A 25,879-nucleotide genomic window follows, 5' to 3' on the forward strand; every position below is an offset into this window, starting at 1 on the left:
GAAAATGCTTCTTTGCATTCATTTCTAATATTATATATTCTTTTCTTTATATTACTGACAACAACTTGAGTGAAAAGTAGAATATACTTTGAAATGGTTTGCATTATTGTACCCACCAGGTTTGTCCCTTTTGCACTTGAGCTGGCATGGACTCCACAAGTTTGTGCAAAACCTTATGATCCTTTTAAGATGAAATCCATCAGAGTGTCGTCTGAACACATAATTTCAATAGAAGAGATTAGGCATGAGGACAATCTGACCTTTTGTACAAAGCAGTTAACCTGGTCAAAATCTTAAATATTTAAATAGGTTTTGCTTAAATAGGGACCTAGAAATATTGCAGAATCTTGAATATTAAATATTCAAGATATTGAACATTTACTTTCTTTGTTTTAAATATTTAAAAATGACTAATATCTTCTGCTTATTTCCTATTTTAAAAAAATCCCAGATTTTCAATGTGGTCTCAGACCTTTGGACCCTAATGTAACTATGTATGCATGGATGTGTGTTTGTGTGTCACAGGTTTAGATCTGATTGCTGCCTTCTACGGTTGTTTGTATGCTGGCTGTATCCCTATCACAGTCAGGCCACCTCATCCCCAAAACATCTCTACAACTCTGCCAACTGTCAAAATGATTGTAGAGGTAAATACACAAACACATATCCATATCCTGGAACAAGAAATCAATACTTACAGTTTGTATAATTTTACAGAATTACAGAATGGGTACACCTTGTGCAGTGAGGATTACACAGTCAGCATTAGGTCTATGTCAGGAGTCCTCAACTGCGGGACAGAGGTCCAGGTTTCAATATTTCAGCGGAAAATACCAAGTACTTGGTCAACATATGGAAAAAAACAAATTGGCCATAGTTCAGAATCAGTATTCAGAATCAGAATCAGAATTAGCTTTATTCGCCAAGTGTGTGCGCAGACACACAAGGAATTTATTGTGGTTTTTTAAGGTGCGCTTGGTACATAAGTGCATACATACATACATACATACATATCTTACTTAAGAACAGAAACCATTTAAATAGTAAGACTTAACAATAAAAAATAATAATAATAATGTGTATTATTATTTTTTAAAATAATAATAATAATGTGTGGTATTATTTAAAAAATCATAATGTGTATACAACAAATTCAGCGACTTTAAACCAGAGCAGCTTCTGTAGCAGAACTTCTGTTGCTCCAATCACATGCATTTATGTAAATTATTTAACTGAAGGAAGCTCATCTGATCAGAGACTAGCTACAGCGCTAAAAACATTAGTTTTCACAGACTGTCATAGATTTTTCTAGAGATAACTTGAAATGTCGGTGCATAAATGGGTAAACATTGAAAGGTAACTTTCAGTCATGTTAGTTCAGTCAAATTTTGTTGAATACCCCTGCTGTAAGTGATATAATGTTGCCTTGAAAAGGCTTTAAAGTTTAGATGACTATAACAATGAGCCTGCATTAGTCCAATTTTTTATATGGCTCAAATGCCATGAAAGCCAACGTCACACACATTCGAGGTATAGCAAACACACTGACTGTAACAATGGTTGCGTTTTACATAATGGTGGACACTTAACCACAATTGTGTGTGTGCAGGTGAGTCGTTCGGGGTGTGTTATGACCACACAGGTGATCAGTAAACTTCTGAAGTCTAAAGAGGCATCAGCAGTGGTGGACCTCCGATCATGGCCACCTGTCCTCGACACAGGTGAGGGTTGTGTGAGAAAAGGAACTAAAGCAATTAGACTAGTGAGAACTTTTCTTGTTTATTTATATTTGTGTGTGTGCTTAAGACGACCTGCCAAAGAGACGGTCTCCTCTGCTCTATAAGCCATGTGATCCAGAGTCTTTGGCCTACTTAGACTTCAGTGTGTCCACCACTGGCATGCTTGCTGGAGTAAAGGTACTCACACACACACACACACACACTCACTAATGTGAAAGTATACACTCTCTCACACAATCACAAAATGTGCTGAGATGAAGGTACCCAAAACTCCTGCTTGTATTTTTTGAACAGATGACTGTGGACATAACTAGACCATATCAGTGTTCTGAATCTGTACAAAAGCACATTGGATTTGAAATGAAGTCTGCAATTATTGAAGAGTATGTACATCTGACTTCATGTGGAATTTGGCCTTTCATGTAGGAACTGCCACTCTTTTATACTTTTGTCCTCTCATATGAGTATTATGTAGGTGTTTGTTTCTGTGTATCATGGCATTAGATCATGTGCAGCAAAACATGAGGCACAAAGAAGATAAAAATATTGTCAGAGTAAACTGATGTAAAATTTCCTTAGTCTGGCAATATCAAAAGACCTGTGAGTTCAACAGTAGTATCCAGGATGTATTCAAGACAATGTTCTGAGGGTGCTTTCACACCTACCAGTACATTGGAGAGCCTGAGTCAGCGAAAGTGATGCTTTTTGTTTGTTGGTTATTTGGTTTGGTTTAGATTCACAAAACCAAAAAACATTAGCTGAGAGGTGTGTAGTGCTGAAAATGTACTCGTGAAACTCAGAAATACAATAATGGAAAAAGGTAAAGAAAGCTTTACAAAGTTGCCATAGAAATCACCAAAATCATTCAAGCATGGAGAACACAGCCAGCGCTCAGTAAATTACTAGATCATTTTATAAAAACTAGTTTAAACCATTTTGTCTATCCACCGATTATTTTACATTTACATTTTTCTTTTCTTTTTTGTCGGTCTGAATATGTAGGGAGCTTGGCATTTCTGCAGTGCTACAGCTCTGTCCTTTGGCTCAGTTTGTGCCTCATGGGTCAGTTTAGCAGCTCGCATCTACAGAAAAATGCTGCCTGCACTTGGGTCGATTCAGTGAGGATCACTTTTTCACTGTAATATATAATGAACCATACTATAGAATGAATGTGAAAGAGAAGATGACACTGCACCAGGATTATAGAAAGAGGGAAGCGTAGAGGAAAAGATCTGCCCTGATGAAAAACATATCACATCACCTGTAGAACATGTAGATTATGCATATGAAACTGGATTTTGACCTCCAACCATAACCCCTGACCTACTGGAGTGAACTTCCTTTTGTAGCAGGACTCTTCTGAGCACTGCTAAACACACTTTTATCAGGGTCAGAAGTAGAAAATAATCTAGAATTGACTGAATATCTGAATTGCCAGATATACATTCATATACATTTCACAGAAGACTTAATTAAGAACTGAAAATGTCAGGAAGAACATCAGAATACAGAGTGTCTGGTTATGTCTATAGCTCACAGAATGTGGGCATTATAAATTGGAAAGGATTTGTAATCAAGTAATAATAATGTGTGTTTTTTTCCCAATCCCTGATGACCCCTTGGAATGACTGGATTATGTAATAAAATGTAATTAGATTCTGCACCTCACTGATACATTTTAAATCCAATGTGTGTTACTACAGAGTCAAAATAAAAGGCAGTCAATATAGCTTGATTGATCATTTTCTGGTGGTGGTGGTGGTGGTGAGGATGACGATGATGACATTCTGTCACTGTCTCTGTTCCTTCACCCCACAGATGTCTCACAGTGCTACCAGTGCTTTATGTCGCTCTATAAAGTTGCAGTGTGAGCTATATCCATCCCGGGAAGTAGCTGTGTGTTTGGATCCCTACTGTGGACTGGGCTTTGTCATCTGGTGCCTCTGCAGGTACAAAACACTTTATATATTAGGGAGCAAGTCCTAAAACACATAAGAGAAGTGAAAAGATACAGTTGTCAGTGTTAGAAGCAGGAAAAATGGGCAAGTGTAAGGATCCAGCAACTCTGACAAGGGCCAAATAGTGATGGCTAGACGACTGTGTCAGAGCATCTCCAGAACAACAGGTCTTGTGGGGTGTTCCCGGTATGCAGTGGTTAGTACCTACCAAAAGTGGTCAAAGGAAGGATATCCGGTTGAACTGGCGACAGGGTCATGGGCGCCCCAGGCTTGGACATGGGGAGTGAAGGCTAGCCCTTCTGGTTGGATCCCACAGAAGAGCTACTGTAGCACAAATTGATGAAAAAGTTAATGCTGTCTATGATAGAAAGGTGTCAGAACACACAGCTTGCTGCCTATGGAGCTGCATAGCCGGAGACCGGTCAGAGTGCCCATGCTGACCCCTGTCCACCTCTGAAAGCACCTACAATGGGCACGTGAGCATCAGAACTGGACCATGGAGCAAAGGAAGAAGGTGGCCTGGTCTGATGAATCACATTTTGGTCTACATCATGTGGACGGCCGGGTGCTTACCTGGGGAAGAGATGGCACCAGGATGCACTATGGGAAGAAGGCAACAGGCGGAGGCAGTGTGATGGTCTGAAAAAAGCAAAACCTCCTTTTTCCCACAGAATATGATAGGAATCTTTACCAAAATATCAGTACAGACAGATATATATATACACCTGGGGTAATTTCTGCTGGTCATTTTATAGTAGTAAAAAAGGTTTCTGACAAGAGATACATCAGTAATAATTGCATTATTCCACCTCCTCATATAAAACTAATCCTGAATAGGGCTTAAAGCGGTTATTATTATGTTCATATTACGTTTGATTAATGTAATGTGTGTAATCTGTGTGTGCAGTGTGTATGCAGGGCACCAATCCATACTGATCCCTCCAGCAGAGTTAGAGGTAAACCCAGCCCTATGGTTGCTCTCCGTCAGCCAGTTTAAAGTGAGAGACACTTTCTGTTCTTACTCAGTCATGGAGCTCTGTACCAAGACCCTCGGCACGCTCACTAACTCGCTCAAGGTTTGTACACACATGCACACACAGTCTGTCAGTCACACATACTCCCTTATACAAAAGCAAGACTCACGTGTATACTTCCACTGACAGGTCGACACATGCACAAATATACACTCCTCCAGTCTTCACAGATGAATGTTGGACATGCACATATAAACACCACTTCTAATTACAGTACCTACTTTTTGTCAGTCAGATGTATCTCTTGTGTTTCCCCTGTAACTCTTTCTCTTCCTGTGGTTTTATCTGGCTGTCAGGCACGAGGACTGGATCTATCCCGTGTACGCACATGTGTGGTGGTGGCAGAGGAGAGGCCTCGCATCGCTCTGACTCAGTCCTTCTCTAAGCTTTTTAAAGATGTTGGGCTTCACCCTCGTGCTGTCAGTACTTCCTTTGGCTGCAGGGTGAACCTTGCTGTGTGTCTGCAGGTCAGTTACATCTCAATCAGCACACACAAGTGGACTGTTTTAATTTCATTTATCAAAATCGAATACAACTTCCTTACTTTAATGGATTTGCAGTTATTGAGAATATATTGCATATAATGAATACATTGACTGTATGAAGCCAAATAAATTGGTAACCTTGAGGAATCCTTGTGTGAGATGTAAAAAGTTTGTGGACACCTGACCATCACATTTGTATGTGGGTTTTCCCCAAACTGGCCACAAAGTCTAGAATGTCTTTGTATGCTGTAGCATTACAATTTCCCTTCACTGGGACTAATACTCTTGTGGCTGAATGAGCACAAATCCCAACCGTTACACTCCAAAATCTAGTGGAAAGCCTTCCCAGAAGAGTGGAGGTTATTATAACAGTAAACGGGGGACTAATTCAGGAATAGGATGTTCAAAAAGCACATAAGAGTATGATGGTCAGGTATCCACATACATTTGGTTATATAGCGTATATCTGTATGTCCTGTTCATGCAGTATTTGCTTCATTTTCAGTTATTGATATTTCATTCAAATGGTAGCACATGGATTTAACATGGTTAAACAATTTAGCTACTGAACAAGAACATGGTTTTATTCATATAATGAGGTGAGCAATCATGAAAATACATGTGGGAAAACTCTGAAGTGGCTTGTGTGTGTGTAGGGAACCTCTGGACCAGACCCCACTACGGTCTATGTGGACATGAGAGCACTCAGACATGACAGGTAGCACATCCATATGGACAGTTCACATACAGCCTCATGAAGTCTTCCATATAGACACTCACTCTCTTCCCAATCTCAACATAAAAGATGTCTTTTTTTTTTTATAGACTGGGAGAATTTTCTGTAATTAGAGTTTGTTTTTTAATCAGTGCTATTATTGTGTGTGATGTAGAGTACGCTTGGTGGAAAAAGGGTCTCCACATAGTTTGCCTCTCATGGAGTCTGGCAAGGTGAGAAATCAAATATGTAGCCGTTTTTGAAAGGTTATTTGAACAAAATACTTGTATTTGATAAATAAATACAAACTCTATTGCTTTGATATGCAGATCTTACCAGGTGTCCGCATCATCATCGCCAATCCAGAGACAAAGGGGCCAATCGGAGATTCTCATTTAGGAGAGGTTAGACCAATCAAAGGCCATCGTGGAACAAATAATAGATTTGATTATTCTGTGACTGACAATCTGTAAATATAGATGTATAAGTGTGTATGATGAGCATATGGAAAATATTGTGTGTGTTTGTGTGTGCGCTGCAGATATGGGTTCACAGCAGTCAGAATGCTAGTGGATATTTCTCAGTATTCGGGGAGGAGAATGTTCGCTTAGATCATTTTAGTGCCAGACTCAGTTTTGGAGACACACAAACTGTCTGGGCTAGAACCGGCTACCTCGGCTTCCTCCGCAGGACAGAACTCACTGACGCCAGTGGAGGTGAGTGTATATGTTGTGATACATCTTTACTGTGTGTGGGTGTCTGTAGTTGAGTGCAAAATTTTCATCCCCCATGTTTTTAATTGGGAAAAAATGTATTTCTATTATTATTATTATTAATATAGGCCAAACACTTGCTTCCTCCAAGGCACCTAAAACCAACCTCGGCACCTTATTTGCGTCACAGAGCAGCTTGGAGGAAGTGCTGTACCCCCTGTTCTGTATACATGAGTTCATTGACACTCACGATTGGGTAATGTTCCTGTGACTGATGGGGAAGAGAGCGCATGCTGTCCCTCCATCCCAGGAGCACGGCCAAATTTGCTGTCTTGACTTCGAGCCATGGGCTCGAACTCAAGATCTCCCGCGACCATGGGGCGAACGCTTTTTCAGTGCCTTCCAAAATTATTGACACCTTTAATGAAAACAAGCAAAAATTTATATAAAAATATATGCAATTGATATTTTGAACTCAAACATACAGGGACATGGTATAGAATTATATAAACATGTTTATATAGTACACTGGTTTCAAAATGATCTGCACCCTTACAATTCATAATCTGTGACACCTGGAGAGAATAACACTGAGACTCTTCCTGTAATGTCTAACAAGACTGAAGACACTCCTCAATACCGAGCATACAGAACTCTTTTATATTTGCAGTTTTGTGCTTGTGGACTTGACTCTTCAATTCAAACCACAGGTTTTCATTAGGGTTCAAATCTGGCGACTGAGATGGTCATTGTAAACAATTTGAGTTACTTTGTCCATTTCTGTGTTGATTAGGAAGGCTGTGGCTGAGTCTGGCCTCCTGGCAGAGGCAGCTAGGACTTAGGCTATAATATCCTGTTTGCATTCATTTAAAATATTCTTTATGGGTGTCAGAGGTGGGGTTACTGTAGCTTGCTGCCCTATATAAGATTTCTTGGTCTTCATCGTTTTGTTCTAAGGGCATGCAGGGCTGTGGTGGCGGTTGGCAGGGTAGCATCTGTGTACATAATTGTGACACGTGTGTTTCTGTTTGACAGATTAAAAATGTGTTTGACAGATAAATAATGAACAGAACATTAAACACGCAGAATGTCAGATCAGCGTGCTTTGGCACTGGTTAAAATTCAACTGTCAAACTTTGTGACAGTTCTAACTGCCATAATGTTTATAATAATGTCATGATCAGATGTTTGCATGCTATATTTACTGATTTGTGTCTATTGAAATTTGAGATGGAGTTGAACATTACTGGAAATGTAGAGTTGGCTCCAGAATTATTGGCACCTTTGGTAAATTATCTAAATCTCACATTCAAAATATGAGAGAAATATATTACAAAATGAAAAATGCCTTTTTAATTAATTAATTTATTTATTTTTAATTTTTTTTTTTTTTTTAACAAAACCAACTGACACTCACAAATGTCACAAAAGTGTATTAACGTTCATAATTCAGGTAAAGGCTATAAAAAAAAAATAGCTTCACACCTGAAATACCCATATGCAATATTAGGGCAATAATTAAGAAATTAAGAAAGGAAGATGGTGCCAAAAGAAAGTCTTTCTTTCATTTAACCACAGACAAGTGCCTAGAGTTCACTAGATGCTAGTGGAAGTTGGACTGGAACTTGTTCTCTTGTCACTATGACCGAAAATAGAGCTTTTTGGCACTAAAAAGGAGGATAGTTATACATAAAAGAACCTAATCCACATGAAGTGTAGTGGAGGCAGTTTTTCCTCCAGAGGTCTTTAGAACCTTGTTAGGATGCCTGGCATTCTTGACTCATTTGAGAATCCAAGAGAAAATATTTGTTGAAGTCATCTTAAATAATTTTATTTCATTATAGTAATATTGTTGCATTTATTATTATAAGTTAGAATAAGTTCATAGAATTCATACATTTACTTAAGTGATCACTTACGTGTTTATCCATAGAACTATTTACCTGTTATCTGTACTTGCCTGAACGTGTTGCCCCTAGTGTTGCAGATTGGTCACTGCACATAGATTACACCTGTAGGCAGGCAGGAAGTAGTATCAAAATTAGACTGCCAGTCAGTAGGAGCAAACAGTTTTCAGTTGCATTGTCAGTCAAATTGTCATTTTTGCTTTGTTGCATTGTGCCATTTGTTTGATTCCTTAAAGAAGACTTTTTTTTTTTAACTTCTCGTAATCGCTTATTGTGTTCATGTTGGTTAATTGCCTCAGGAAACATAGTGTAAAATGACTGAAAGCACACCGACTGGAATCCAGCTGGTAAAATATGTCTGCTTCTGCCAAGAAGCTACAACTGAGTCCTGATTGGTTATTCCAGCAGGAATCTCAAACAATCTAAAACATGCATCCAAATCCACACAAAAAAATGGTTAAATTACCACAGAATCAACCGTTTGACATGGCCATCCCTGTCTGCTGGCCTTGAGCTGACGAGGAGAGTCCACAAGAGAGGACCTTGGATCCTAGAGAATCAGGAGAGATTTTGTACATTAGATTAGATTAGCCTTTTAGAGTTAGACATTAGATTTTCACAGCCTTTTTTAAAGCCATCTTTACCCAAGGTGCCAATAATTCTGTAGCAGACTGTATTATCTCTCTTTTGGCCCGTGAGCAAGTGCTGCTTTCTGCATCGAAATATCGCCAGATGCAGCTTTTCTTTTTCAATTTTTAATAGTCACTGAGTTCATTTGGACCTAAGGATAATGAATATCCAAATAATGATTTCAGTATTCAAATTCTGGCATATGAAATGGTTAACTGGGTGTTGGAAAACCTGTACACACCCCTAATCATTGTATTTGTGCACATTTGTATGATAGCGTGTGTGAGTACATAGAAGTGTGTTTTCTTGTAGAGAGGCACGATGCTCTGTATGTAGTGGGAGCGTTGGATGAGGCGATGGAGCTGAGAGGGATGCAGTACCACCCCATTGACATTGAGACTTCCATCATCCGAACCCACAAGAGCATTACAGAATGGTGAGTACATGCATGCATATACACACTATTATTCACACATAATTACACATTACAAATAAGCACTAATACACTAATGTACACTATACACTAATAGAGAAGCAGGAGTATTAAACATTCAAACATGAAAGCATGATGCAGAAACAGAATAGTTTTGATCTTTCTCGTTGCGTGTGCGCGCTCGTGTGTGTGCGTGTTTTGATCTTGATCTCTCTGATTGTGTGTGTCAGTGCTGTGTTCACCTGGACTAAGCTCTTGGTTGTGGTGGTCGAGCTGGATGGTTCAGAGCAGGAGGCCCTGGACCTGGTTCCCATGGTAACCAACGTAGTTCTGGAGGAGCATTACCTCATCGTGGGTGTGGTGGTTGTCGTGGATACCGGCGTTATTCCCATCAACTCGCGTGGAGAGAAGCAGCGCATGCACCTGAGAGACGGCTTTCTCGCCGACCAGCTTGACCCCATATATGTTGCCTACAACATGTAGAAAAGAGAAGCTCAAACATACTCAAACACTTCCACTTAAAAATGTAAAAAGACACGCACTCACAGCTGGGTGCATAGACATGGCCTAGAAAATGCAAAAGAATGCACGTTTAACCTTAATATGGAAACCCACTGACAGAAACATGCACTTTCTCCAACACATTTCACATATTTGCATTCAACCCCATATAAATGGCTTCAAATATGTAGAAACACAAGCCTATTCAATTACTTTTGGAAGCTGAAAGCACTAGCTAATAGAATGCAGATCATTTTAAACAGTGGGATCTCTAAAGTAAAGAACTGTAACATCTATACACACACACACACACGCACGCACACATAATGAGTAGGTCACCTGTCATCAGTCTGTAGTCAAGCAGGTTGCACTTTTTGCCTCTCCATAAACACAGGAGAATATGCATTTTTTTTTTTTTTTTTTTTAACTGCATGCAAGATTAATACAGCGGTTTCACACTGAAGGACACAATGGAAAGTATGCGTTGCCAGTGAAGCCAATCCAAAAGTGTATCTTTCCAAATGATGGTTATCAGCCAAATCATGTTTTCTAATTAGCCAACAAGACCAATTCTCTTCTTTTTGCTAGAGGTTACAGAGCCCATGATCAGGAAGTGTGCTGATGCAATAGACAGGTTTACATTGCTACATGCATAATCAAATGGCATACATAATCAAGCACTCACCCATATATGGGCCATGGTGCCTGTGTATATAAGGGACTTGGAGACGTATCTTAAATTTTCTTTGGTGTTTGTGTTTTGTTCATGTGCAATTCATTGTTTTGCTAGTGTTGCTTCATTTTGTTTATCCTGCAATATTTTCAAGTCAGGGAATTTTATAAGATATTTACTGTCAAGTCTGACATACCGCTCATATTATCTGAAGGCTTTCTTTCTTTTTTTAATATTTGGTGTTGCAAAAGTAGCCGTTTTATACAAAGACATATCAAATGAAACATTTTAAATTACCTATTTTCTTTAATATGTTTAAAATGTGATTTGTGCACAGGTTGTTCTGTTCGTCATCCCTTTATTTTATGCAATAGCATAAGTTATTTTTCATTTGATCTTTTTTATTTTTTGTCTAATGTATTTTCATTTTTGCCATCTTGTGTGAATAATATCTAACACGCAGATACATACATGTATATATTCTGTATAGCTTGTGTTTATGAAGATGACATAAAGCACTGCTTCCTCTCTGTTATTGTATGTAGCTAGGGTGGAAAAAGGAAGGACTCCACAAAAAATATTGACCGAGGGAAGGAATAACATTCAGAGAGGTGGAGATCACTGTGTGTGTAAATCCTGGTTAGTTTTTATTTTTCCTTGTGTCTTACATTTCCTGCAGGACTATGAGCTGTGGGTTCTGTCATTATGGTAAAAGCAAAAAAGATGTCTTTTAAAATGTCAATAAAATATTTTCTATTATTCAGTAAAAGCATGAAAACTGGTTTCTTTCTGTCATGACTTCCTCTGTTCAAATTTATTTAAATCTCATTCACTAACAGACGTTTCATTTCATTACTTTTAGAATTGCTTAAAGTAGGTAGGTGTTTGAGTAAGTAAAGTATTATTAAGTCATTATACCACTTACATACATACATACGATCTTGAGAATGAGAGAGTTCTGTTCCACTCAAATTCAGTGTTTCATAAAGAATCATGGATGGATTTAGTGCTGAGGTACAGTCTCCTCCGAAAGTATTGGAACAGCAAAGCCAATTCTATTTCTTTCGCTATACATTGAAGACATTTGGGTTTGAGATCAAAAGATGAATATGAGATGACAGATCAGAATTTCAGCTTTCATTTCCTCATAGTTACATCTAGATGTGTTAAACAACTCAGAACATGGCACCTTTTGTTTGAACCCACTCTCATTTTTCAAGTGATCAAAAATATTGGAACATGTGACTGATAGGTGTTTCTTGCTGCCAATGTGTGCCCTGTTAAATTGATTGTTTAAAGAATTAATAGCTCTGAATGTCTACTCTTGGTTTGAGCCCTAGGTTTCACCTATGAAGACTGCATTTGTTGTTAAGATGGATAAACCAACATGAAGGCCAGAGAGCTGTCTATGGGAGAAAAGCAAGCCATTTTGAAGCTGAAAAATGAGGGAAAATTTATCAGAGCCATTGCACAAGCATTGGGCATAGATAATAATACAAAATGGAATGTCCTGAAAAAGAAATAAACCACTGGTGTACTAACAACCAGACATGGAACAGGTCGGCCAAGGAAAACAACAGAAGTTGATGACCGAAACATTGTGAGAGCTGAGTAGAAAAACCCAAAAACAACAATAATCAGTGATATCACCAACAACATTCACAGGGCAGAGGTGAAGGTATCACAATCCACCATTCGAAGAAGATTTACAACTGCAGAAATACAGAGGCCATAACATAAGATGCAAACTGCTCATGAGCAGTAAGAATCAGAACCCCAGACTGGAATTCGCAAAGAAATACAGAAATGAGTCACAAAATTTCTGGAACCAAGATTAACCTCTACCAAAGTGATGGAAAGGCCAAAGTGTGGAGAAAGAAAGAAAGAATCTGCTCAGGATCCAAAACATAGAAGCTCATCAGTCAAGCACTGTGGAGGTAGTGTCATGGCTTGGGCTTGCATGGCTGCTTCTGGAATGGGCTCATTAATCTTTATTGATGATGTAACTCATGAGGGTAATCAGCAGAATGAATTCAGAAGTTTACAGGAACATTCTGTCTGCCAATTTACAGAGAAATGCATCCAAATTAATTGGGAGAACTTTATCATGCAGAAAGACAACGATCCAAAACACACTGCCAACTCAACAAAGGACTTTTTCGGGGGGGAAAAGTGTAAGGTTTTAGACTGGTCAAGTCAATCACCAGACCTTAAACCAATTGAGCATGCATTTCACCTCCTGAAGAGGAGACTGAAGAGAGAAACCCCACAAAACAAACAACAACTGAAAGAAGCTGCAGTACAAGCATGGAAAAGCATCACAAAAGAAGAAACCAATAATTTGGTGATGTCATTGAGTCACAGGCTTGATGCAGCTATTGTAAGCAAGGGATATGCAACCAAATATTAAGTGTTATTTACTTTCATTTACTACAAGACTTATCTGTTCCTATATTTTTGCTCACCTAAAAATTGGGTGGTCTGATACCAAACGTCTTATGTTGTTTAACGAATCTAGATGTAAAAACCAGGAAATAAAAGCTGAAATCCTAAACCCTCGTCTCATATCTATCTTTTGATCTCAAACCCAAATGTCTTGGGTATATAGCAGAAACAAATGGCCTTGCCGTTCCAATAGTTTCGGAGGAGCCAGTAGATCTGTGTGTCATTGGTGTAGCAATAAAGGCTGAAGTTAAAGTATCATATGAAGTAGCCAAGGCGGAGTATGTAGATAATAAAGAGAATGGGTCTAAGCATTGAGCCTTGAGGAGCCCCTTGAGAAACACTGGAGGAGGTAGAGTGGTGGTCACTGTTGTTCTAGTAGGAGAGAAAGTCTAGAGACCTCAATCCTAGCAGTGTCATAGGTTGCACTCAGGTCTGACAATTTAAGGATATTGAGGGCTCCAGAGTGTGCAGATTTGAGAAGGGCATTAATGGGCGGTTTTAGTTTGGTTGGAATCCAAACTGAACGGGTTTGAAAAGGTTGTTGGATTGAAAGTAGGAATGGATCTGATTGGCAAAAACACATTTAGGGGATTTGGACAAAGAAAAGCAAGATCGGTGATGGTACTATATGTGGCACTAGTATTTTTGGGGTAACGTTTCAAATGATCACGGATTCTGGTGTCATTTCAGCAGGTATCAAAATATCATTGAAAAAAATATATGGATCTGACCTCTATGCAGGCCTGATGTACTCCATAACTTGTTCAGAGAGGTGAGAATATAGTCTCCAAATGACAGGTATAAAACGTCAGAAAAAGAAATTTACTGAGATTTTAGAATAAAGCACAGTATGTTTGGTCTCATAAACAGTTTTGATGGAAAAAAGAATAAATTATGCCAAGTTATAATTATTATATGACCGGCAGGTATAATTTACTATTTTACTGTTTTATTAGCAGGAAACAGAAACAGAATAATCTTATATTAATGTATTTCTATTTAATGCTTAAATATGCCTATTTTAACTGCCAATAAGTAGGGCAAACTAATAACAATCAATGGTAAAAACTATGAGGAGACTAATTGCAATGTTGGCTTCCTTGCACTAATTGTAGTTGTTGGCTTTCTTGCTGGCCCTGTATACATTCATTTGTAAACTGTACATGGGTTTTGACTGTTTTTTTTAATGCTCATAAAAATAGGCGCACAAGCCACACATAGGATATGAAAAGATATCTGGAAATGTAAAAGAAAATAGCACAATTTATGCAGATCATTTAAGTAGATCATCTAAGATCAAAATGTAAGTCAACCTGCCTACCCAATCTTGAGTCTGCCTCTACAAGACTCTGGGTCTGTTGTTGACGGAGGAAAACTGATCCAAATGACATTCCCTCTGTTGCTGTTTTGATGATGGTGGTGGAGAGTGCTGTCTAACACATCCAGTCCAAAATCTCCCATAGGTGTTCATTTGTGTTGAGATCTTTTAACTGAGAAGGCCATAACTGCATTTATATCATTCTCATAATCATCAAACAATTCAGTGACCATCCTTGTGCCCTGTGGCTGGGGGGTGGGGCTATCCTGGAAGAAAACACTCCCAAGTACAGAAATGGTTCCTCATAGGATTGCCCCTAAAAGGGGACACGTGACCCAAAACCATGCCAAATGCCAGCAAAATGCACCAACTATATAAGAAAGTCACTGTTTTTTCCTTTAATTTGTCACCCGTCTAATGGTTTGGACTCAGTATCTTGTTGAAATATATCGTATTATGGTAATAGGCAGAATTTGTTAGGTATACTAATATTTTACCAATAAATATTTTAATGTTGAATGTTACAATGTATCTTTTTAGGGGCACTTACATATGACTTTATTAGGTACACCTATCTTACAATCATGCAATGGCCTCAGCTAACCCTACAGTATAGGTTATTATTAAGACATATTTACTAAAACCCATATAGATTTGTCAGCACCCCTCCATTAATGGAAATGCATCACAATAGGTTGAACATATACATTTTTGGGGGTAGAACATTTTCAGCATTGTGGTAATACTACACTGCTCAAAAAAATTAAGGGAACACTTAAATCACACATTGGATCTTGATGAACGATATATTCAAGTTGAAAATCTTTACTTATATACATTGTGTAATTTGTTGAGAACTGAATGATGTTACAATGGTCAATGGAAGCCAAAGTCATCAAAATCACACCGAAAATCAAAGTAAAAAAAATTGAAATTACAGGCTGATCCAACTTGCATGAATTTCAGCAACTCATAATGTAAGTCAGTAGTGTGTATGGCCCCCACGTGCCTGTATGCACTCCCAACAAAGTCTGGGCATGCTCCTGATGAGATGGCAGATGGTGTCCTGGTGGATCTCCTCCCAGACCTGGATCAGGGCATCAGTGAGCTCCTGGACAGTCTGTGGTGCTACTTGGCGGCTTCGGCTGCTCCGATACATAATGTCCCAGAGGATCTCAGTTGGATTCAGGTCTGGGGAACGTGAGGGCTAGTCAATGGCATCAATACCTTCGTCATCCAGAAACTGCCTACACACTCTTGCCATGTGAGGCCGGGCATTGTCATGCACTAGGAAGAACCCAGGGCTCACTGCACCAGTGTAAGGTCTGACAATGGCTCTGAGGATTTCATCCCGGTACCTAACAGCAGTAAGGGTACCATTAGCTAGCACGTGGAGGTTTGTGCGACCTTCCAGCGTAACGTTGGAGGGTTACGTTTCCCATGGCATAACGTTTCCCACGGCATCTCCAGACTCTTTCATGTCTGTCACATATGCTCAGTGTGAACCTGATCTCATCCATGAAGAGAACGGGGTGCCAGTGGTGGACCTGCCAATTCTGGTGTTCACTGGCAAATGCCAATCAAGCTGCACAGTGCTGGGCTGTGAGCACAGGTTCCACTAGAGGACATCTGGCCCTCATGCCACCCTCATGGAGTCTGTTTCTGACAGTTTGGTCAGAAACATGCACACCAGTAGCCTGATGGAGGTTCTTTTGTAGGGTTCTGGCAGTGCTCCTCCTGATCCTCCTCGGAGCAGATACTGGTCCTGCTACTGGGTTGTTGCCCTTCTACGGCCCTGGCCAGCTCTCCTTGTGTAATGGCCTGTTTCCTGGTATCTCCTCCATGCTCTTCAAACTGTGCTGGGAGAGACAGGAAACCTTCTTGCAACGGCACTTATAGATGTGCCATCGTAGAGGAGCTGGACTACATGTGCAATCTGATTGGGTTGCAGGTACTGCCTCATGCTACAAGTAGTGACAAGGACCCTAACAAAACACAAAACTAAAGACAAATCAGTCAGGAAGGATAAGGAGAGTGCAATTGTCTGTGGCCACCACCTGGAAAAACCATTCCCTTTTTGGGGGTTGTCCTGCTATTGCCTCTCCAGTGCACCTGTTGTCACTTTCATTTGCACCAAAGCAGGTGAAACTGATTCACAATCATTTATGCTTCCTAACTGGACAGATTGATATCCCTGAAGTTTAACTGACTTGGTGTTATACTGTAATGATTAAGTGCTCCCTTATTTATTTATTTTTTTTGAGCAATATATTATGATAGTGCTATTATGGACAAATATCTATAGTGTCTAGGGGCAGTGAGAATGCAGGCAGTGATGGGTTGAGAACAGTCTGGCAACCAAATTTAAACAAAGAAAAACAGATAATCATTGATATGCTGAAGTTTTCTGTAAAGAGACGTTTATTTAACATTTATGGAAGGAGTCCCCCTGTCGGCACTTTGTAACAGTCATAGGTAAAGCTGTTCCTTTAAATCTTCTTCCATGGGAAAGTCTAGATAGATGACTGTGCACTTTCTCAGTAACAAGCTGCATTTATTCTGTCTAATTAACTTCAAGAGAATGTGAGAGAACATTTATGGCTGCTATAATGTAAATGTTAACTTCTGTCAAAGTTAAATGTAGCAGCATTAAATGTCACTATAAACAGATAAAACATACAATGTCATGCTTTAATATTTAGAAATTTGTAATTGTTGTCAAATGTGTAAGTGTTGTCTGCTACAAACACACATACACTGACCCTCAGTGTGCTCTTTTGTGTTGTACATGAAATTTGCAGTAGGATTGTTTTAAAGTTCTAAAGGTCTAGAAAACATTCATTTCTGTACATGTCTTGTGACGGTACCAGGTGTTGTTTAGTTTGCTGTCTGCATGGATGTTAATCGCTGTGGTGATAATGGCTTATTGCTTCCACTTTGGGATTTTATCATAAATGCACGATTGTCTAAAATACAAGACAGTGTATAAAATAGAGGACAGTAAAAGTTAACTAATGTGACATAGCAGATGATTTAATCAACTAGAGAATCCTAAAGGAACCTTATACTGTAAGCGTATAAAGCATCCATTTCCATACCATTTTTATAAATGGTATAAAAATAAAGGGAATGTTTATTATTATTATTAGTAGTAGTAGTAGTAGTATGTTTTTATTTCTCAGGGACTAAATAACAATTGTGTAGTCCTCACCAACTTCTATAAACTAACAAATAACCTCAGGCAGCAGCAACAAAAAAAAAAAAATTACAACAGATTTCAATATGTCGTCACTTTTTTCCCAAAAGTAAACCAACATTCAGAAACCAGGTGGGAAAAAATAAGTACACCCTATAATTCAGTAACATGCATGACTACCTTTAGCAACAATAACTTGAAGTAAATGTTGTCTACAGGAGTTTATCAGTCTCTCACATGGTTTTGGAGATATTTTGACCCGCTCTTCTTTACAACATTGCTTCAGTTTATTGATGTTTACAGGCAGTTGTTTATGCACAGCTCTCTTCAGATCCTGCCACAGCATCTCAATGGACTTAAGGTCTGGACTTTGACATTCCAACTCCTTGATTTTTTCTTCTTTAGCCATTCAGATGTCGATTTTTAAGCCCAGCTTAGGCTGTTGGACAGATGGCCTCACATTTGTCTCAAGAATATTCTGTTATAAAGTGGAGTTCATTGCTGTTCTCAGTGACTCCACATTTCCCAGGTCCTGTGGCTACAAAACAAGCCCAAATCATCACCCCTCTATGACCATGCTTGACAGTTGTTATGCTGTGTTTATGGTGTGTTTGGTTTTGGCACCAGGATGCACTATGGGAAGAAGGCAAGCCGGCAGAGGAAGTGTGGTGCTCTGCGCAATGGTCTGCTGGGAAACCTTGGGTCCTGGCATTCATGTGGATGTTACTTAGACACGTACCACCTACCTAAACATTGTTTCAGATCAAGTACACCCCTTCATGGCAGCAGTATTCCCTAATGGCAGGGGCCTCTTTCAGCAGGATAATGCGCTATGCCACACTGGAAAAATAGTACAGGAATGGTTTGAGAAACATGACAGAGGTGTTGACTTGGCCTCCAAATTCCCCAGATCTCAGTCCATTCGAGCATCTGTGGGATGTACTGGACATACAAGTCCAATCCATGGAGGCCCCGCGTCTCAACTTACAGGACTTAAAGGATCTGCTGCTTATTTTTTTATTTATTTATTTAGCTAGCATGATCTGTGCTCACAAGGTGGCGCGCTTTAACCGCACAGTGCACGCGCGCCCCTCTCCCTGTATCCATTCCACACTCTTGCACGTCACAGCTCTGTTTTTGTGTAACGAGAAGAGGTTGGTCCTTTAACATGTCGTTTGGGTGTGTGTCTGTGCCCGTACTGTGTGCGTGTCTGTTCACTGGCCTGTGGCAGGATGTGGAGAGACGCTACACTACCGCACGCGACCGGAGTGCGACGCCATGCTGCTAGAGCTCGCGCTTCCGTGCGAAACGCAGATGTGTAGGTAGGTCACTTACTGAGACGTGGCAAGCGCTTAGCGCCGCTAAAATGCAGCCCGAAGTTTGGAACATTGGAACACAAGACAGATTGAAGTAAGTAGGTGCAAATAGTAGCCGCTCTCTGTTAGTCAAGGTCAGGCGAGGACGCTGCGTAGTTTTCCAATAAGCCAAAAGTGCTTCACTCATCCGCGCTCAGGAAGTACAGGAAGTGCGCGGACCTCGCTCACGAGCGGACTCTAGTTTTTCCAGGTAGTGTGCACTTTGATTCAGTTACTCTTTACGTAGCCTGTGTTTAGGCTAAACTCGTTTGTCGCGTAGTGGAAGTTGATCACACGGATTGTATGTAATGAGTGCCACGGTGAGCGGATCGGATCTGCAGGGGACTGGAGCAGCGGCTCGAGCGCAGGCTCCGCAGCCGGGGAGCGCGAGCGCGGAGCCGGGGAGCGCGAGCACGGAGCCGGGCAGCGCGAGCACGGAGCCCAGCACAGAGCCCAGCACAGAGCCTCCCACCGCCGTCGAAGATGCCAGAAACACTGGACTCAAATTCGCCAAGACGTTCCTGCTGGTTTTTCCTGTTTACGTCTTGGGTTATCTAGGCTTCAGCTTCAGCTGGATCCTCATCTCACTGGCTGTGCTGTTTTGGCTCAGACGGAATCAGGGAACGAGGTTTTCAGGAGTAAACAAAGCGCTGGCCTTTTTCGAGCACGAAGAGAAAGCAGTGAAGCAGAGTTTCCCAACTTCTGAGCTGCCTCCCTGGGTGAGTGCCTGCTTTCCTGCTCTTCAGCTTAGTGAGCAGTGCTGCAGTCAGTCAGGAGTGACATGTTACAGTAAGCGACCTCTCTGTGTTTGCTAGCAGTGCGACAGAAAACTGTGGCTGTAACCTTTGACCTGTACATGTGACGCAATTACAAACCTGCTGATTTGGGCAGAAGATCCAGGTGTCAGCTGACCCTGAACTGGTTCTGCATCAGTACTGAACTTTAAAACACTGACGACCTGTCAGCTTGATTCACTTTATAATGTACAACTCTGATACCTCTTAGCATAGACTCTTAGACTTTTTCAGATAGAATATGCTTGCATTAGTGCCTTGGATTTAGATAATGCGTATTTGTGGGAGCATTTACTTTATTTGTTTTTTAAGGAACACAGATTTCCCTTGGTGGCTTCTGATTTGCATATATACTACTTAAACGTGCGTGTGTGTGTCTGGGTGAGGTGTATGGTATAAGGTGTATGGTATAAGGGGGCAGCACGGTGGTGAAGTGGGTACCCTTGCTTCCCTCCACCTCCAGGGTCACCGGCTCAATCTGAGCTCAGGTTACTGTTTATATTTGGTCTTGCGTGCTCTGTCTATGTTCATGTGAGTTTGCCGTGGGTTCTCTGGTTTCCTCCTACCTCCCCAAAACACGCTGGTAGGTGGACTGGCTACTCTAAATTGCCGCTAGGTGTGAATGAGTGTGCGAACGTGTGTGCATAGTGCCCCGTGATGAACTGTGTTCCCACTTCCCAGCCTCTGTATACGGGATAGGCTCTGGAGCCACTGAGCAAGTGTATATCTGCGTGGTGCCCTTCCAAGTAGTATTCCCACCTCATGTGACCCTGACCAGGATAAAGTGATTACTAAAGATGAACAAATGAATGAGAGAGGTTCTGGTTGTCCTATCACCTATCTCCCTGCAGTGTGGGTATACACTGATCCAGTACATCACTGAAGTTAGCAAAATAAATATGCCCCAATCTCACTCTTTAAGCCTCTCTTTACCACAGGTTAGTTGATTATGTGAAACTTGTTGTCTTTATCTGCTTTCTCACTTGCGGCTTGCCCAAGTCAAATGAACGTGTGCAGTTTAATTTGGCAGTAGGCAGAATACAATATCAGATTAAAGTTGGACTATTGAAATGCAGCATTGTTATGGAATTGAATTGGTGACCACTGCATAGCATTGAAATGTTTTGATGCATTGTGCAACTCTACTGCCATTGTCATTTTGCATAACCTGGCAACAGAAGCCAGAGATTTCCACAATGGCATAGTATCAAGTAGCAGCCAATATCAGAACTGTTGAGAAAGTAAAAAAATAGGTACGTACTTAGTGAGGGTGTATTTATGAAATGTACCACTTCTCTCAGGTTTTTTTCATCACAAATATTTGTAACCCGAGAAATGTGTACGGTGTTGTTCTATATGAAACAGGTATAGGAAATAGATCATGATCAACACCTGAAGTAATCCATTCAGGAATCTGTTCAGAATGGGAAAAAAAACGCCCTTGTTTCTGAACTCAGTCTACTATGAGAAATGTGTACAAACTCTTTACATCAATAAACATAATCTAGACCAAGGTTTAAATAATCCTAATCATAACTGCATTAATAAATTGTATTAATTGGAAAATCAGCCTTGAGTTAGAGACTGTATCTATTGCATGTGTGTGTGTGTTAATCCCAGCCAACAGTAGACTACTGTGAGTCAAAACAGCTCAGTGTAGGAAAAAGTGACCACACTAATGTACTCGAAAGGAAATCTACTGTGGCCAACATCATCACTCCATTTTATGTTTCAGCAGTGCAGATGTCCTATGAACAAAAATTATTTAGCTCATTTCTTGTCTAGGTCTTTGGTAGAAAGACACGAGCACAAGCTATCTTTAATTAACCACAAAGTAGAAATTAATTTAACAGCAACAGTACCTACAGACTTAGTTCACTGGTACCTTAAATGAAAACTGGAAGCTGTGAATAAATGTTGGGAATTATTTATGAATGCAGTCTTGTAGTATCTTATTTTCTGCACTGAGCTATTTGGGGTATTTGGGTATACCGGTTCCCAGAGTGCTTCACAGAGTATGTTTTTTTTTTTTAGTGTGAGATTAGACTGATGGATTCACCGCTATTTGTTAAATGTTTTGTGTGAAAGCGCAGCTCCTAGGCACGTACCTAGGCACGTATTAAGCTGACACGTATGGTACTGAAGCTGCGGGTGAGTAGATGGCCTGTAGACATGTCAGCATTTTAATATGGCTGTTATAGTTTGTCAATATTGAACAGTTATCTACTCTTGCAACTTTAGTTACTTCCTTCTCTGATAGTGATATGATAAATCATTACTTTTCAACAGTTGTATGCTATAAGCTCAAAGGGTAAAGTGTGTTAAAAGGATGTTCAATTCATCATAGTCTATAGGATTATAGTCCACAGTATCCAGGTGAGATTATTCCCTGAAGCAAAGGAGAGACTTGGGCATAAACTGTTTCTGGGAAATGCAATCTTTATGGTATCCATGTGAGACCATAAACAACAGCAAAGAGTGAGTCACAAGTGCAGACGGAAGTAGCAGGATGAATCAAGCTGCTCAGGAGGGTGAGAGGAGCTGGATTTAAGCACAGTAAAGGATAACACACTGAGTTAAAGGATAACATGCAGCTTTAAATACATTTTATTGTAGAATGTATACATTTTGGCTGCTGCCATCTCATATCAGAACTCAGAAAAGCCAGACAATGCATGTCCACAAGCAGCAGAAGAAGTGGTCACCACACACAACCGTAAGAGACATGAGTTACTTGTCATTTGATAGTATGAACACAGGGTTAGGAGCTTTTACTAAACAAACTTGACAACAATTGTCGATTTTTCCACTTGACAGTTGTGTTCTATTTCTGGAGAGCTGCTGTGGTGCGTCTAGTTGTGCAAGCAAAGTGAGTTTAATGTGGTGAGGAGAGTTATCAGCCTGTGTTTCTTAACTTTGTCAGAGTAAGAATGTTGATCTATGATCAGATATTACCTTGGCCATTTTAATAAATGCAGATGGAGCTGCTCTTGAATCATAAGGCCTAGTGATACTGTGAATTATGTAGTAACTATAGCTGCTGGTTGACAGAAAACAGACTAGATAATCTTTCAAACTGAAATATTCGCTATGAGATGGCACAGAATTGGCTTGCTTTGATGAATATGTAAGCATATTTTTTTTCCCAAAGATTAAATGTGAATTAAGCATTTTAAGAACCAGGTATTCAAGAATCCAGAACCAGGCTTGAATATTGTTTGTTTAGGAAAATGTTGTTTTTAGAAAATTGGAGGAAATTGCAGTGTTTTTGCTTGTGTGACCTCCTCCCTTATAGCAATAGTAATAGCAGTAGTGTCACTGATGGAGAGAGAAGACAAGGAGGAAGAGAGGAAGGAACGTGTGCAGCATATGTGTGACATCATCAGGGTGTTCCCTTTGAGTGTTTCTACAGCAAGAGCCTGAAAATAGAACGTTCTCTCTGTCATTCCATCTGACTCTCTTCTATTCCTTGGCATCTGTTAATGATATTAGCTTGAGCTTATACCAGATGTTACTGAAAATAAAAGAGATATGATAAAGATAATGATACTGAAGGTGTGTTTTTTTTTTTTAATGAGCTGGATTAATGTTCATACTAGTGGATCAGAAAATGCCTACATGCATTCCAGTGATATCTAATCAGCAGCTGTGCACAAACTCTTCCTGCACATTTCCAGTCAAACCTGCCAAGTGTGGAATTTTTATGCTTTAACACTTAATAACAAACGTGTGTTCTGAAGAAGCAGTTTTGAGCAGTTCATTGGGATCAGGAGTGTCAAATTCGGGTCCTGGATTTCCACAGCACTGCATCATTCTTCTCACACAACAAACTAAGCTTTTGTAATTAGGTGACAGGTTGACACAGGTGTGTTGCATGAAATGCTGGTCTGTAGCCCGTTAATGGTTGATGTTCATCTGCACTGGCTGAACAATGCAGTCCGACAGCATTAGGGTTGGACCTCAGTGTTCTGTGTGTCTCTTTGAGTCACTATTCAGTTTAATAAATCTCTGCATGATTTATTCGAATAGCTTTCAAAATAAGCATGCACTGTAGCTTATTTAAGGAAGAAATTCTTGAAATATTCGACATTTTTCACGTGACGTTGCAAGCCTTAAAAAAAAATCATGCCTAAATTTTCAGATATGCAAAACCTGATACAATATGGCTAAAAGTATTAGTGATCTTTCCAGGTTGAAACCTAGAATCCTGATTAGTGAATTTCAGCTTAGTTTTGATTAACACGTGATACCATTTTACATGGATGCGCAGAAGCACAGGAGTGGACAAATCATAACTGTATTAGCTCCCACTCCAGGAAAGTTAGAGCTCCTATGTGCTGGCCCAGTCCATGTTTTGGTCATCCTGAAACTGACTACACTAAAAGGAAATAATTAGCATAATACTAACATATGGTAAGCCAGTGTTTGCACCCTCGACAAAGAGTCAGCAAGTTGTTGGGCAAGGTTTTAGCTAAGAACTGTGGCGTTGTGTTCTCGCATCACACAGAAGACAATATTCGAGTCCGATTAGCTTTATTTTGCGCCGACATGTTTAACAGCTAGGTAACAACATGTTACGCGCTGCATTTCATTTTCCCCATTTTTTTCAGTGTGTCCACATACCTACATGTTCCTGAATCTGAAAAGATTATTTGTAATCTGTGCACGCAGTTTAATCCACAGCCAGATGGGATTGGTGGAATTTGGAATTAGTAACATGAAGTATAGCAGCATTAAGACAGGCCATAACTGAAATCTTCTGTGAGAATGAGGGAGAGAATAAAGAAGAGAATGAGGCCAGTACTGTGGACTTAAAAACAGTAATCGATATGTTGAAAGTTTATGACATGCAAGGTGATCAAAGCATCAGAACCATTAAAGGGATTATGAAGGGCTGAGCAGGAACCAGGTGAATAATCCAGAACTGTATAGTCCATAATACACACCAGTGAGTGTGAGTAACCACAAGGGGTTAGTTAGTTAGTTAGTTAGTTAGTAAGATGGTAATAAATCGGTGTATTGTATTGTATTGTTTGAGACAATGATCTCGATTCAATACACCTGGACATCAAACAAAAAGTTCAAAAGAATAAAATAGGCTATTATATTAATATCATATTACAATATTATTTATGTAATAAAAGTTTAAACTTAAATAGGCCCTCACTCCCTGAAAAAGTAGCTTCCTCTTTATCTCAAATCAGGATAGCCCACATAGGCTATTAAACATGTGGCTAGCATTCTAGCACAATAGCTTGTGAAAAATAGCAATGGCTATGGGTAACAGCAGTGCACAAACCGTGTGATTCCCCCAAACATTATATCAGAGTAATCTGGCTTCCTTTTAAGTTACAACGCTGACAGCCAACAAGTGGTGGGCCCAAATGTTCCATTGTGCCAAATAAGAGTACCATGCACCAGCACTAATGCAATCCATTGTACTCAGGGAGGGGAGGGAAAAAAAAATTTTAAAAAACCCTGACCTCCGACAGTGAAAATTGCACTGAAAAGTGGTCATTCAACTCAGAATTCCCTGACAGGAAAAGGTGGATGTTGACATAAACACATCTGACCTCACAATGGCGGCACACACAGTCACTGGCAAACGGATTTCCCCTTTGCATCATTTTTGACATGGATGAACTTGATTTTACTTGATATGTAGCTTTTGTGTTGTTAAAAAGGTGTTTTGAGGTTACATTTGTGACATATGCCCATTGATTTCAGCCCAGTCATTCACAATGAGACTATTATGACATAATTTTTATGCACAAAAATCAACTTATTTGTCGTTTCTCTTCACTAGCATTCAGCACTTCAGACTAGCCATAGAAACATGAACTTGCTCTGGACATCCATGTTTTGCTTAGCAGAGGCGCTGGAACTTGTTTAGGTCGGAAGTCTGGAAAATTGACTTTGAATTTTCCGAGTTCTGAGTACAGTGGATTGCAGCATAATACTGCAAACACGTCCATGCATCCGC

General features: G+C 39.9%; 2 protein-coding genes across 5 annotated transcripts in view; both read left to right on the forward strand.

Moving 5' to 3' along the window:
• The window catches only part of dip2cb (disco-interacting protein 2 homolog Cb), a 51,935-nt gene extending 40,369 nt beyond the window's left edge, over positions 1-11,566 (forward strand). For both annotated transcript variants that reach the window (XM_034314850.2, XM_053227724.1), the window contains exons 27-38: positions 526-647; positions 1,610-1,721; positions 1,807-1,916; positions 3,558-3,688; positions 4,605-4,773; positions 5,028-5,198; positions 5,873-5,934; positions 6,107-6,164; positions 6,261-6,335; positions 6,473-6,647; positions 9,494-9,617; positions 9,845-11,566. In XM_034314850.2, the coding sequence (XP_034170741.2) occupies positions 526-647; positions 1,610-1,721; positions 1,807-1,916; positions 3,558-3,688; positions 4,605-4,773; positions 5,028-5,198; positions 5,873-5,934; positions 6,107-6,164; positions 6,261-6,335; positions 6,473-6,647; positions 9,494-9,617; positions 9,845-10,097 (1,562 nt within the window). In that variant the 3' untranslated portion in view covers positions 10,098-11,566. The remainder of the gene's footprint in view (positions 1-525; positions 648-1,609; positions 1,722-1,806; positions 1,917-3,557; positions 3,689-4,604; positions 4,774-5,027; positions 5,199-5,872; positions 5,935-6,106; positions 6,165-6,260; positions 6,336-6,472; positions 6,648-9,493; positions 9,618-9,844) is intronic.
• Positions 11,567-18,850: 7,284 nt separating this feature from the next.
• The window catches only part of esyt2a (extended synaptotagmin-like protein 2a), a 44,210-nt gene continuing 37,181 nt past the window's right edge, over positions 18,851-25,879 (forward strand). Inside the window, exon 1 of one of the 3 annotated variants that reach the window (XM_026941045.3) lies at positions 18,851-19,821. In XM_026941045.3, the coding sequence (XP_026796846.3) occupies positions 19,411-19,821 (411 nt within the window). In that variant the 5' untranslated portion in view covers positions 18,851-19,410. The remainder of the gene's footprint in view (positions 19,822-25,879) is intronic. The other 2 variants (XM_034314688.2, XM_026941046.3) reach the window with 2 other exon arrangements.

Source organism: Pangasianodon hypophthalmus, chromosome 21 (assembly GCF_027358585.1).
Source record: "Pangasianodon hypophthalmus isolate fPanHyp1 chromosome 21, fPanHyp1.pri, whole genome shotgun sequence".
NCBI classification, from domain to species: domain Eukaryota; kingdom Metazoa; phylum Chordata; class Actinopteri; order Siluriformes; family Pangasiidae; genus Pangasianodon; species Pangasianodon hypophthalmus.